General features: G+C 41.4%; 1 protein-coding gene across 1 annotated transcript in view; it reads left to right on the top strand.

Moving 5' to 3' along the window:
• The window catches only part of ptprfa (protein tyrosine phosphatase receptor type Fa), a gene marked incomplete at its 5' end in the record, with an annotated part of 228,342 nt that overhangs the window by 131,873 nt on the left and 82,274 nt on the right, over window positions 1–14,195 (top strand). The window contains 3 exons of the mRNA XM_079158514.1: window positions 10,070–10,187; window positions 11,226–11,807; window positions 13,674–13,771. Coding sequence (XP_079014640.1) covers window positions 10,070–10,187; window positions 11,226–11,807; window positions 13,674–13,771 — 798 coding nt within the window. The remainder of the gene's footprint in view (window positions 1–10,069; window positions 10,188–11,225; window positions 11,808–13,673; window positions 13,772–14,195) is intronic.

The raw sequence follows: 14,195 nt of genomic DNA, 5'->3' as shown, positions 1-14,195 counted from the left end.
TTTCTGACTCCTCTCCCCTGTCTGTCCTTTTCATCAGTGGACTGATGAGGACTCAACGGACTATGTGAGTAGCCACAGTGTGTTGGGTTGACAGGGGTCACAGGGAGTGTGCTTTCTGTCATAACATCGTCCGTTCTCTGAGTGGGTACTAACAATTTCTCCTCCACCCGGTGTGGGTGTGCAGTGGCTCACTAAACAGGTCTTATTTACAACTACAGATACACTCAGGGAGCGATTATGAGCAACATTTTGGATGTTGTTCGCCTTCAAATACAGTGGTTCTCATAATCTGAATAAACTGTGGGTTTGACCTCAGAACACAGCATTTAAGTATGGATTGTACTGTGATATCATAACCAACAGTAATAGTGGCCCAAACTAAGAAGTTGGAATACACCGGAGAAAAGAATGAAGTACCACTGTAGTCAGTCTGCTTTCCAGCTTCCACAGAAGTATGTAGTTGTCTCGCAGCCCTCTGTCTTCACTTTTATTCCTCATCCTTCTACCCTCAAGACCACCTCATTCTAGCTTTGTATCAGTAACTGGAAAACATTAGATTTCAATAGAGCTGTCTATTCTCTGGATATTTCAGAAACACTTTGAGGGAATTTCTTCACATTCAGCACAATGTCCATTTAATCTAAAAAATGAACTGATTAGAATTTGGTGATCAAAGGTCGCTGTGACCTCACAAAACACATTTTTGGCCATAACACAAGAATTCATATGACAATTTTGACAATTTCATACAAATGTCAAATAGGTGAAGGGATGACATTTTGGACAGACGTGGATGTAAAACTGCAACTTGACTGGTTGGCGGAGGCAAACAGCCATCAGTCGATAATTCTCGTTTTTCACTCCCATGCCAAGCTTGTTTCTAGAGTGGAATTTGATGATGTGACGGGCGGTTCATGTTTGTGTGTTTTAATGCCTTTGATGTGTGTATTAGGTGGGGGTGTCATCCATTGTGCTTTGATATGAACCCAGACAGTGACACAAGACTTCATGGTGCAAGGTTTGCTGCTGAAGACCAGGATGACAACTGCGACAACTGATTACAGCATGTGTGTGTGTGTGTAACACAGAGGTTTGTGTTCTGGTACCTTCCATGTAGTAATGGCTGAGACTGCTTTTTGATTCTGCTGGAGTCCAGCTCCTGTTGGTTTATTCTTCAATAAAAGTCCACAGAGACCAGCAGTGCATACAGCTTTTGTTTGCGAGCGTACAAATCTGTGCTGAGCATGAGAAGTACCATGTCTGTATCCCTGGTGCCTGCTTTGTTACCTTTCTGCAATGCTGATCCGTTTTGCAAGTCCATGAGCCATCTCAGACTTAGCTAGAGGTCAGTGCTCATCTAGAGTGAGGTTATTAACCCTAGGCCTATTTTTAGCCCTGTGCTCGAAAATGTCCTACCCTTACGCAAAGGGGCTTATCTCGCTAACTACAAGGTCTATTTGAATAATTTAAATGGCATAATAACACAAATAAATGTGAGCTTTGTTAAGATGTGTACATATCATTGTATATGTTACTGGTAAATGCTGAAACGAATGTTACACACAGCTCAAATTGAAAAAAAAATCTTTTAACCTAAAAAGCACTTTTATTGATTTGAGATGATGCAGAAGCAGGCCTAAACTCCCCCAAATCATATCACAACATGTCAGCACTCCTTTTAAAAAACAAATTGGCTTTGATAAAGTGAAGTATGCCTGAGAAATCAAGGTCACCTGAGGTCAGCCAACGTCAATTCTGATTTTGGAAGTAGCACAAATAGCTGTTTTATTGGACTTTTATATACTATATAACTATATATTTCACTTATTTTATCACTAATAGTGTTCAGTCTATCTAATACAGCAGTTTGGCATCATTTTGAGAGCTTTGGCTATATAGAAACCTGTAAAATATGGCTCATTTTTGTCAGAATTTGAGTTTTACATGATTTATTTGAACGTTACTAAAGCCTGTGATTGGCCGATTTGCGCATGTGACATAAGATTTGAACCGGAAGAGTGTGAGGAGTGTATGATGCGATCTTCAAGTTGTTTGACAGAATTTTAAGCCAATAAAATAATCGAAAACCGTGATCCGCCCCCATGGGTCAAACCCATTGGCCAAAACTGAAATAGGTCAAATGTTAGTTACCCTAAGTTAGATTGATCCCAATGTCTTCAGGAAACAGTTCAGAGCCGTCACAGGATGTTGATAGAACAGTAGGACCCGGGCAAATATGCCTTTGTTTACATCAAAACAGCACAAAGGTAAGGAGTTTATGAAATATTAGCGGTGAAGCAGTTTGTTGTTCTGGTGCTTGTTTGCTCACAGCTCTGTGGTGGTTTCACTTAGATAAATAGTGAAGATATCTTTGGATTCAGTGTGTTATTGGCGTGTTTTCTGCTATTTCGGTTTTCCGTGTTAGCATTTAGCTTCTTCTTATTAGCGCCTACCGGAGTGTGTGGTCGGCTCAGCCATGGGGGAAAAAGAGTGATATTGTGGACATTCTTTTAGTTGCTTATTTGAGTTTGTGTAGAATTGTGTTTGGAGTGTGTACACTGGCTTGCAGGATAGTGTTGAACATAATCTCTTCGTTAATTTGGTATGAAGCATTAATAATATTTTTGTATGAAAAGTCCATTCTACGACATTTGGAACAGAGCCTCAGAGCAGAATTGAGACCTTTTGGGCGTTCTCGGGTGCAAGAGGTTGGATTACTTGAGTTGAAAATGATCTGTTTATTTATGCTGTATTTTTGTGGTGTTTTAGGTTTAACGTTTGTTTATTTTATGTCATATGTAGTGTCTCTCTTGGAAACATTTTAGCACTATAAAGAGAATATGCGTTCTCACTTTCATCCCTTGGATTCAATGTGTTGACAAATCTGTCAGGTCTGCCTGCATGATTTGTTGGCTGAATCATTTTATCATTATCACCAGGTGTAAGTGCAAAACCCTCATGATCAGATGTCATTATCCAGATTATTATCCATTGTCTCCAACACAATAAAGTAAAAAGTTAACACATTCTTCCATCATGGTCCCAGGATGTTAAAAACTAAGACAGACAAAACTGGAGAACATCTTATGATAAGGTTACAAGGTTACAGTCACACGGTTTTTTATTTGTCAATGTGCAGCAGGGTTGCACAACAAAATTCAGATTGTAGTCCCATTTTGCTACATGGGAAAAATAAAAAGGGATATATTACATATGGAGGATGAGTTAAGGAGTTTCACAGAGGAAAGAAGCTGTTGTAAAGTCTGGTGGTTCAGCAGCTGATACTTCTGTATCTCTTTCCAGCCACCACAGGTTGTGGCTGGGTGGGTTTTGTCTTTTATTATCCCTTCAGCTCTGCATAGGCTCCTCTTGTCACCAATATCACTGATGCTCAGTAGATGGGGGCCAATGATGTTCTGGGCGGTTTTAATCCCCCGCTGTATAGCCCTCCTGTCCTGTGCCGTGCACATCCCATATCAGTTTGTAATGTTTCCAGTCCGGATGCTTTCTATTGCCTCTCTGTTAAAAGTTAACAAGAACTTGGCACTGGAATTTTGCCTTCTTAAGTTTCCTTAAGAATGCATTATGAGGTTTCTTCACCAGGATGGAGATGTGTGATGACCACGTCAGCTTCTTTGTGATGCTGATTCCCAGGAACTTAAAGCTGTTAACTTGCTCCACTTCAGCTCCATTGATGTAGACATGGGTGTGCGTCTTTCCCTCCTTTTTTTTAAAAATCAACGATCAGCTCCTTAGTTTTACTGACGTTGTGCAGTAGGTTGTTCTCTGAGCACCACTCGGCAAGGTTGTTAATTTCCTCTATATGAAGTCTCAGTGGTGTTTTGGAATCCTGCCAATGACAGTAGTGTCATTTGGGATAGCAGTCGTGGGTGTACAGCATGAACAGGATGGGGCTGAGCACACAGCCCTGCGGGGCTCCGGTGTTCAACACTAGAGTGGAGGAGGTTTGGCTGCCAATCTGAACTGCCCGGGGTCTGTTTGTCAGGAAGTCTAACGACAAGTTGCAGAGTGTGGTTCTCAAGCCCAGAGTGCTAAGTTTACCAATCAGTTTCATGGGGGAGACTGTGTCGAAGGCAGGCGGCAACCTCCGGTTCTGCCGAGTGAAGCCAATGCGGACGTGTCTTCAAACTTGCATTCTCTCTACTGACTCAAGTTGCAAACAGAAGTCAGATTGCATGAAAGTCTTTGAGAAAAGGACTCTACTTCTCATTTGATTTATTACCCAAGTAAACTGCATGATGTTCATTTAGCAAATGATGGTCCATTTAGAGTCAAATAGACCATAAAGCAGAGTATGCTTTAGGGCGGGCTTACTGTGATTGACAGGTTGCTGATGCTTTCAGAGCAGTATCCGACGTCTCTACGTCACTCCTCTGCATTCCAAATATGGAAACTTCTGAGATGACGATAGGACCACTACTGCTCTACTTCCGGCGCTCTTGCTCAGACCACACTGATTTACGAACTCAGCCTTCATTTTGGTCTCAACTACACACCTGTAAAGTTTCATGACTGCGTCGTGCACGGCTGTGACTCTATCACAAGGACAGACAGACAGACGGCCTGATGACTCACACACAGACTCACAAGGTGAAAACAACACCTGTGTCGCCGTCGCAGCTGGTAAACGTATCAGATTGAACATCTTTAATACCTAAGATACATGAATACAAACTAACCCGTTGCATAAATGTCCAGATCAAAATGATAAAATAGAACAGTAAGATATCGTGATTCCTTTCTAGACTCATGTAAATCTTCATCAATGACCTGTCACTGCAGACAAGCTCTGACCTGACCCCTTGAGAAATTGATGTTTATTGGAAGGTGGTTTCCCATGTGGCAGCAGTGGAAAAAACAAGCTACTATGCATACTAATCTCTGTGTTATAGCCGTGCTGTGTATGGCCACAATTCCATTAACCCTGCCATCTGTCCACTTTTTCAGAGGAAGAAAAACACTGAATTGTTCCATTTTACTTCCTGTTTCTGCAGATCCTGGTATCTGTTCTGTATCATTTTACATGTCCACAGGTTTAGAGTTGTCATCTTAATGGTCTGTTCATTACAAAGAGAAAGATAATTTCGAGGTATACAACATTTGCCCAGGTTCACAGATATCAATCTTTGAGATGTTGGGATGCCTCCATAGCATTCAAATGTTCAACAGGCACATTTCTGCAACAACAAAGTTCCTCGAGATGATCCATAGAATTCTTCATCAACTAGGACTACTACCTCTGTGACAGAAAGTAGTTCTACTAAACTAAACTAAAACTACTAAAACCCAAACTGTTTGGCTCGATACCTTTAGAGTGTTAGTGTGGGACAAGGAGGGAAAATGTAAAAACAAAAAGAAGTTGTACTTTGGTTGAACTATTCCTTTAAATCACAGCATCATGTCTGGTAAGCAGAACCTAGTCTCAGTATCACTGCTTGTCCACACTGCTGCTCTTTTGATGACCAACTGTGACCGACTGTGGGCAGAGTCAGAGTTCTTGGATCCATGTACTGGTCTCTTGCAGCTGCAAAGTTTTACTGAAGCACATTATTTATTTTTCACAGCCTTACATAACGTTTCATCATTTTGATGAAACGTAGCAAGTAGCTAATTATGAGTTAGAACTAATGGGGAATAAACACAGTGAAATTCTTTTAAAGTAGGATGGGTGCAATCCTTCTTTTAGGAACATTTTTCGAGAGATTTTTTTAAAGTCTTGTAGTCCATTGCTCTGAAATTTGAGAACATCACACTAAGGGATCTGATCCTGATGCTGTCAAAAATGAGTGAGCATGGAACATTCAGCCATGGTTGGTCTCACTACTCTTTTGAAATCAAATCTGCAACATCATGTCTGAGGCATCAGGTCTGGTCCATGCAGTCCTTTAAGGCTAGGGTTTATTTTTTTTTAATTTATTTATTTATTTTAGGATTTATTACCTCAGTGAACATGAGTTTATGGTCTCAATCTCTAGTTTCAAGTCGTCTTCAATACAGCATGATGTTCATTTAGTAAATGATGGTCCATTTAGAGTCAAACAGACCATAAAGCAGGGGATGCTTTAGGGCGGGGCTTCCTTGCGATTGACAGGTTGCTACCGCAGCGTTGTCCGGTCTTAGAGTTGTCTGTACTATCAATATAGAACTTTAACCCTTTCACAGTGTGTTTTTACTTTATGAAAGTTTATTGTTATTGTCTCATTCAGCTTTCGATTGTACCTAGCACCACCCTCGTGCCACTTCTGGTTGTAAAAAAACAAGATGGTGATGGCCAAATTGCCAAACTCAAGGCTTTAAAAAAACAAACACTTCACAAACCAATGGGTGTCGCCACACTGAATACGTCCACTTCTTATATACAGTGTATGCTACCTACCTACCTGTCTACCTAATCACACTCTGCTAGGTCATTCACTGCGCATCACAGAAGTCACCCACAAGCTTGACCGATGTGAGTACTAATGGTCGTTTACGTTCAATATATTTTGTGGGGGGAGTGGCTTTGGAGTTGGGCCTAAAGTGACGGGCTGTCAGTGATGCCGACTTAGAATCGTTCTTGCTAGATTTAGCGAATTTTGGAGCTAGTGCTGCTAGCTACTTTTATTGTAAAAGACTTAGCAACACTGGGCTGGGTTTTTAGTTGGATGGTTTTTAAAATCTAGTGTTTCTCAGCATTACTAACCCTAGCGTTGTTAGTTGTTTAGAGCTTCCAGATTCCAAATATTAATATTTCTACATTGGATGTGCTTGTAGGTTCCCAATACAAATTCTGCAAATAGTTAGTTTTATAATGTTCTGTCAGAACCTTTTTAGAACTGCCTACTGCAACTTGCCATGGCAAAGAGGTCTGTGATTGGTTATTTTAAATTACAATCAAAAAACCTTTACAGTCAAAAGTTAGGTTGCTTTCAAGAAAAAGAAAGCTCAGTTCACCCAAATAACAAAACAACGTATTTTTGCACTTACCTTTTTGCACTTACCTCCATCAAGATGGTTTTGGTTTTATTTGTCCAGGATATATCTGTCTCTTGAGATTTCTGCCTCCCATTTAATACAATGGAAGTGTGTTTCATTGATTGTTCTTGCAGCATTGGAAAAAGTACATGAAAACAACTCAACAACATCATCTCTTTCCAGAGACAGTGTTAATCCACATAACACACTGCAAAAAGAGGAACTGAAGGAATAGTCCCTCTAAGAAATTGTCACTGTGTTTTGGAGAGATGTCTGTTGAATGTTTTACCTTTCTGCATGGACAGGGCCAGGGCTAAGATTTTATTAATTGATTTGGATATTTTTAGCGGGTTTTAGTGTTTAAAAAACCCTGCATACACATGCTAATTTTGGTGGGAAAATTGTGTGAAGCAACCCAGACCAGACTTTAGGCCCTTGATCTATGGTTAATCAGTTTGCAGAATTGTAAAGTTATTAGCCAAGGTTCCCTGGCTGCAATTTAATATGTCAAATGAAATGAAACCTTAAATTTGACATCTCCTCCCCCCAAGTTGGCGATAATGGTTGAAAAGAAAGGGAGGCGGAGGACAGCGGCATTTGATGTTTGGCACACAGGAAGTCACTGCCGATTGATTGGCTCCCGTTAAACTAGACATTCACCTCCTTAATGTAAAATGTTTCATCTGTTCAGTCCTTGGGAATTCATCCCCACAGACTCCGGCTTGCTGTGCGTAAAAAAAGATGAAAGACCAACTAGATTTTTTTTTTTCATTCCTTCTCCAAATGTATGAAAGTCTCTGGCAGCAAAAGTGAAAAGGAATACCACCAGATTAAAATAATGAGGGTTTAGAGGACCTCGGTAGCTTCACATGAGTCACATTTCCCTCTTATCTTTCACCTTCTTAGCCCCGCAGAGAAGACAGGAAGGAGGGAGGGATGTATCTTAACTCTTTAGGCCCCAGCTGAATTCTGCCCTGTGCATGTCTCCTTGTTAATGCACAGAAGAACCTTATTAAACACCCTGTGATAGATATAAAATTGCCAGGCATGAAATAATAATTAGAGCGTTGGTTGTCGCTGGAACCCCTGGCTGCTCTGGCAGGCCTTGCTAATTTGCACTGTCATCTCCGTGGATGGCACGGCAAGCCCGAGGCTGTAGGCGGAGGCACCAGTCTGATGGGGGGGGGGGATATATCCTGCTGGGTGTTCTCTGCTGAAACTATCATCCCGCACCCACACCTCCGCCACCATCCCGCTGCCATTTTTCTCTCATCACAAGCTGCTTTATCTCTGCAGCTCCTCTCCACTCATCACTCAGGAGCACCACTAGAAAGGGTTCTTCTGCTATCTGAGAGGAGTGGGCCTTTTCCAAAGGCTTTTAATGGACTCCCAGCAGCTGACAAAATGCATGTTGCTGTATTAACAAGGCGTGTCTGAGCAGCGGAGCAGCATGTATGAACGTGTGCTCTGTGATGTGTGTGGGCAGGCGTCTTCTTGAGGGGACATATAGAGTTTGATGTGCATCTGAAGTCTCTTGTTTTTGCTGTTTTTTTTGCCTTTGAGCCTTTAATACTGTCATACAGTGCATGCGTGTGTGTCATATGGGAATGAGAAGCATGAAATGACCAGTTTATTTGAGTAAACATAGGCCTGGGACCTAGTTTATGCAGTCAGTTGAGGCTGAAGGCGGTTTCTGACCAAACAGTTCTGGGGAGCTCCGCCGAGAACTATCTACCATTAAGGGTTTTTTTTCTTAATGCATTCCCTGCTAATAGGAACGCTGGAGTGACGTAAGCTCGCCAGCTCCGCTGATCTCACACATCTCCAGCGAGGAGAGCGGCGAGTTCGCTACGTAAGCTACTAGCTCTCTTAGCTTTATCATTTGTAATATAATACGAATAAAACAAATACAAAATAAAAACAACTCTGTAGCATGAGACAATCATATGAACACAAGCAAAATAGGCGTCATGATTCCTTTTTTAATTTCAGTTCGAATCGACTTCTTTGGCTCAATGGGTTAGCTCTCTGAGCAGCGTTTCTCACCCATTCTTTGCTCAGTGTGTGCTAATGAACAAGTTAACTTCCGGACTTTACTGTTGGTTTATTTGTCCGTGTTTTCTTCCATTTCTGTAGACTTATGGCATACATGGTTCCTCTTGTGTTGGGTTAGGTCTCCTATAGAATTGGAAAAAGTCCTGCAAGCTTGTTCTGAGGACTATGATCGTTCCTTGTTCTTGCGGTGCGGATACAATAAAAAGGGAATTCTTGAAACTTTGAAAAAGGTCTTCCGATCTAAAAACACCATAAGTCTGCTGCTACTTTCACTACATCCTCCTCTCACTGCAGTGTAGATCCAGTGGACCCTGTGCATTGTGGCGTTAGCCATGAGTGCAGAAAAAAGCTATGCTGTCACTCTTAATCAACGGCCCACATATTCTACATTCATAAAACAATCTGTTTCAAATTTATCGGCTGACTGAAATTTAATTCATTTCAGTTATTTAATTATAAGAACAACACATATTAATCATCGCTTCTGTAAACGTGCCAGTGTTAGTCAGCTGGCTAATTTCCAACTGGAGTTCTTTGATGTTGACGTGATCTTGATGTTTCAAATGTACAGACAAATAACATTGTACCTACCAGCTTACAGTAAGGAGACAGCAAACTGTTGAAAACATACATCCAGGTTAGTCAAACTTGTTTTAAAGACAAACTGTGAACTGACTGTCCGTTAGGTAAAAATCCATCACAGGTTAAAGACTCACTTCCTGCTACAGCTTTCGCACAATCTAACAGTACCGTCAAGGACCAGGAAACTTCACTGAGGATTTCATCTAAATGCACTCCAGCTTTACATTCATGACCCATACTTGACGTTTTCCTCAAAGAACAGTTTAAAGAGTGTTGGAAATGCATTTTGTCACTGAGCTTGTCTCATTTGTCTTGTAAAGTGTACTGGCTGTCAGCACAGCGATGCAACCGAGGTCATTGTCTCAACCTGAATGTTGTCTCTTTCCCTCTATCTCCATTCCTCTCTGTGTCGCTCCCTCTCTCCTTTCCTCCTCTTCTTCATCTCTCGACCACACAGGAGGCCATTGTGACAGGTCTGCTGCCAGAGACAACCTACTCTGTGACTGTAGCTGCGTATACCACCAAGGGGGATGGAGCTCGCAGCAAGGCCAAGGTGGTCACCACCACAGGAGCAGGTGTGTTGCATCCACCACATTTTCACCCCATCTTCACAGTTTAGTGTGTCTACCGCCACTATTGTTATGGTTTGATTAAGTACTTAGTGTTGTATATTCTCAAGGCCGGTCTCAAAACCCCTTTTTGAAGGTCTCAGACAAAATGGACTCTGGATTTTATTTCAAGAGGGGTCAAGACCACGACTGCAGTACGGGTTATAACTTAACTGCCTGTGCATTGTCTGATTTATTTGTTAACATCAAACTGTGATGAATTACAATAGATTGCGAAGTAATTGCAGAGATCCAAAAATAGATCCAACAGGGCAACAAGCATGAGGGGCAGGTTGTAAACAAACCTCAAACTTATTTTGAAGAGGAAAAAATATGGAGAATGTTAAAATTACACCTCCAAATGTCCATTCTAAACATCAATTCAAGGTTACAGACCAAATTCCAGGTTAACTTTGACTTACTGTACTTGCCTTAGTTGTTGGCTCACACTTTGCAATGGGGGATTGTTTCCGACAAATAATCCGAGAGCTAATCTCTCCGCGTGTTTACAACCTGTTTGATCATCTGGCTGCTCGTGATTGTTGCCCCGTGTTCTTAGAGGAGTCATGTTTCATAACCTTGTAATTATGACATCTTTTTATGACATCACCGATGTGTTAAAGGGTCAGTGTGTAAGATTTGACGGCATCTAGTGGCGAGGTTGTGGATTGCAACCAACTGAAACTTCTCCAGTGTACCAAGCATGTAAGACTAACGCCAACGCAAAACGCAAATGGCTCTTGCTAGAGTTTGTCCGTTCTTGGCTGCTGTAGAAACACGGTGGTGCAACATGGTGAAGTAGGCTCATTCGAAGCTCACCACAACACAACGATTCTTAGTTTCAGGTGATTTTATACTAATGAAAACGTAGTTATGAATATTGTATCAATGCTGCCAATAGATCCCCCAAAATACTACACACTGTACCTTTTAAGAGTTATTTTAGTGTACATTTATTGAAGGGAGACGTCTTGAGTGTAATCAAGGTATGGGAATGTCTCCTAGTTCCTGGCAAGCCCACTATGATGATCAGCACCACCATAGGGAACACTGCCCTGATCCAGTGGCAGCCTCCCAAGGAGATGGTCGGGGAGCATGTGGGATACCAGCTGCAGTACAAGAGAGCAGAGGAGGAGGCTTTCACCGTCAAAGATTTCAGGAAGGCAGACGATCATTTCACAGTGACCGGACTCCACAAGGGAGCCACCTACATCTTCAAACTGTGCGGCAAAAACCGAGCAGGCAACGGGGAGGAATACGTGAAGGAGATCAGCACCCCCGAGGACGTCCCCAGCAGCTATCCCCAGAATCTGAGCGTGGTTGGCCTGACCGCCACCTCCACCAACCTGGCCTGGGAGCCCCCTCCTCTGGCGGAGAGGAACGGGAAGATTGTCAAGTATGCGGTGGTGTACCGAGATATCAATAGCCAGCACAACAACACCAACAGCACCACAGAAATGGAGATGACGGTCCAAGGCTTGCAGCCAGACACAACCTACGACATCAGAGTGCAAGCCTTCACCAGCAAGGGGGGAGGGCCCATCAGCCCGAGCATTCAGAGTCGGACCATGTCCACCTCCATGCCAGGTGAGAGCCACAGGCTACCTCAGCACTCCGTACATTACTCCATCATTTGGAAATGTAGGGCTCTATTGTCGTGAAACAGGAAAAAAAAAAAAACACAAACACAATTTTGACATTTTGGTGACCACAAGTGCAGCTCAGCGCAATGTGGAGGAAAGGCTGAATACTTTATTAGTAGGAGGAACACAGAATCAGAAGGGGGAGTCAGGTGAGCTTCAGTACTGACCATAATGAGCTCCCCACTTCCCCTTCGAAAACAGCAAGTCGAAAGGCTGAGGTGACAAGAAACAAATTCCCCCGAAAAAACCCACAAACAAGTATTAAAACAAATATGCTGTTACTGGCGGAACAAACAAGCAGCTGATGTATATTGGTGCAGTATCAGTATCAATATCAGTGCAGCTCATAGTCGTCCAAACTATCAATAAAGCTGAATTGATACATTTAACTGAACATAAACAAGACCAAGTGCGAAATCTATTTAATAAATATTATATATGGTATAGAATAAGATATTAGTTCTTATTTATCCAACAGAAAAAAAATAAATAAAATGAAACAGTCCTTATATTTTTTAATTTAACCAACAAATGCAAAATAGTGTTTGGTATCCACTGTGTCCACATTGTGTCCACACTGTGTCCACACTGTGTCCACACTGTGTGCCAGCTGTGTGTAAAATACAGCAGATTTTGAAGAGGTGTGAGTGTGATCCTCTGCCGTGGAGTTAGTTCTGAGCAGAAAGAAACACAAGTGAACATATTGTTTTCAGATTATATAGATCAACTTCCACGGGCGTAAACCACAACTGCAAATAGAAAGAAAAAAACTGAGATCTTGCTGTAATAATCCACATATGTTGACTCTCCACGGAGTTTGGACTTGATAAATAGAAATAGTCAAAATGAACTGATGGATTTGAAAGAGCTCATGACTTAAGACATACATTCTTATATGGAATCTTTCCGTAACAGATTTCCATGTTTAGAAAAAAACACATTTTTTACCAGCCCTGTCACCTAAAAATGACATTCCCATTCGACACAACTGCATTGTCAATTCCTTTTTTGATTTGGGTGAAAATACTTTTCCTTCGGAACATAATTGAGAATGCAGTTTAGTTGTGTGGAATGTAATTCTTAGGAGACGGAGTGTTGTTACTGTTAGACCCTGACCAATCCAGTCGCTGTGTCGGGACATTTGAATAATTAATGAAGTTGCTGCTGCGTCCGTGTCTTCCTGTAAAGTTACACACACCACCTCTCTGAAATCAGAAACTGCAGATGAAACACATGTAGCCTATCACTCCTGCTGCTGTGTGATGACTACAGCTGTTTAATCAATTGCATGGTTGTTGTTGTAAACATCAGTATTTCTGTGGTCACTGGAGTACACTGGTAAGACTCACATTAAAAATAGTATTTTATCTTTATTTCATAATCTGCAGCAGCTGTAAAAACAAACGTGTAGCAAAGACACAGGTCAGTTAAGAGTAGAACCCCAGCTTTTTATTTTTAAGGCTGTTATAATTACATTGGTATTGGTCCTGTGTAGTTGCTGTATATCTAAAATGTAATGTATGAAACCCTTCTTTTGTGTTAGTTTTATTGATCCATTATTGATATAAAAAACATTGATTAGTTTAGCTTCAAGTCATTGATGTTGGTCACCAAATTATTGCTATATAGATAATAAAAAGAATTGCTGTATTGAGATAATGCTGTGTCCAAATACTATAGACTGTGCTCTCGTTTTGATGAATTTGCACAGTGTACATTGTTCTCTCATGTTAGCTCTTCAACTTTGAATCATTTCCGTCATATTTACAATTAAATTAACCACCTGATAATCATCTAGACCTTCCCTCAGTGTTCACCAAAAACTTTGCCGTGAAGGCTGTGACGAAAACCTCTGTCCTGCTGACCTGGGAAGTGCCAGAAACCTACAAATCTCAAGTGCCTCTCAAGGTAAGATTGCATCACGCGTCACCTGGACAGACCTTCCATCTAGCTGCAGCATTTAGACGTTACAGCCACTGAATTTAACAGCCAAAGGAGGTTTCATACTGATAATCTAGAACCAAGTAGTCAAACGTTTGTGAATTTCAACACGCAAGGTTCCATATCAAACTGCTTCCAAGACAATAATATGGACCACTTTAGGTGGAGACCAAATTCTAACTATTGAGTCTGACTTATCACAAAAAGGCACCTGAAGTAAGTCCTTCTAATGCCTGACACGGTCCTGAATAATAGAACACATCCATGGTTTGTAGTTTCATGGTTGGTAGATAATACATGTTATTGTACACTCTTAGAAATAAAGGTGCTAACTGAAACCATATAGGGTTCTCCGGCTTGTCCTCATACGAGAACCCTTTTTGTGTTCCTG

Source organism: Pholis gunnellus (assembly GCF_910591455.1).
Source record: "Pholis gunnellus genome assembly, chromosome: 4".
In the NCBI taxonomy this organism is placed as follows: Eukaryota; Metazoa; Chordata; class Actinopteri; order Perciformes; family Pholidae; genus Pholis; species Pholis gunnellus.
The sequence above is the reverse complement of the archived record's forward strand: the minus strand, read 5'-3'. Positions and strand labels throughout refer to the sequence as shown.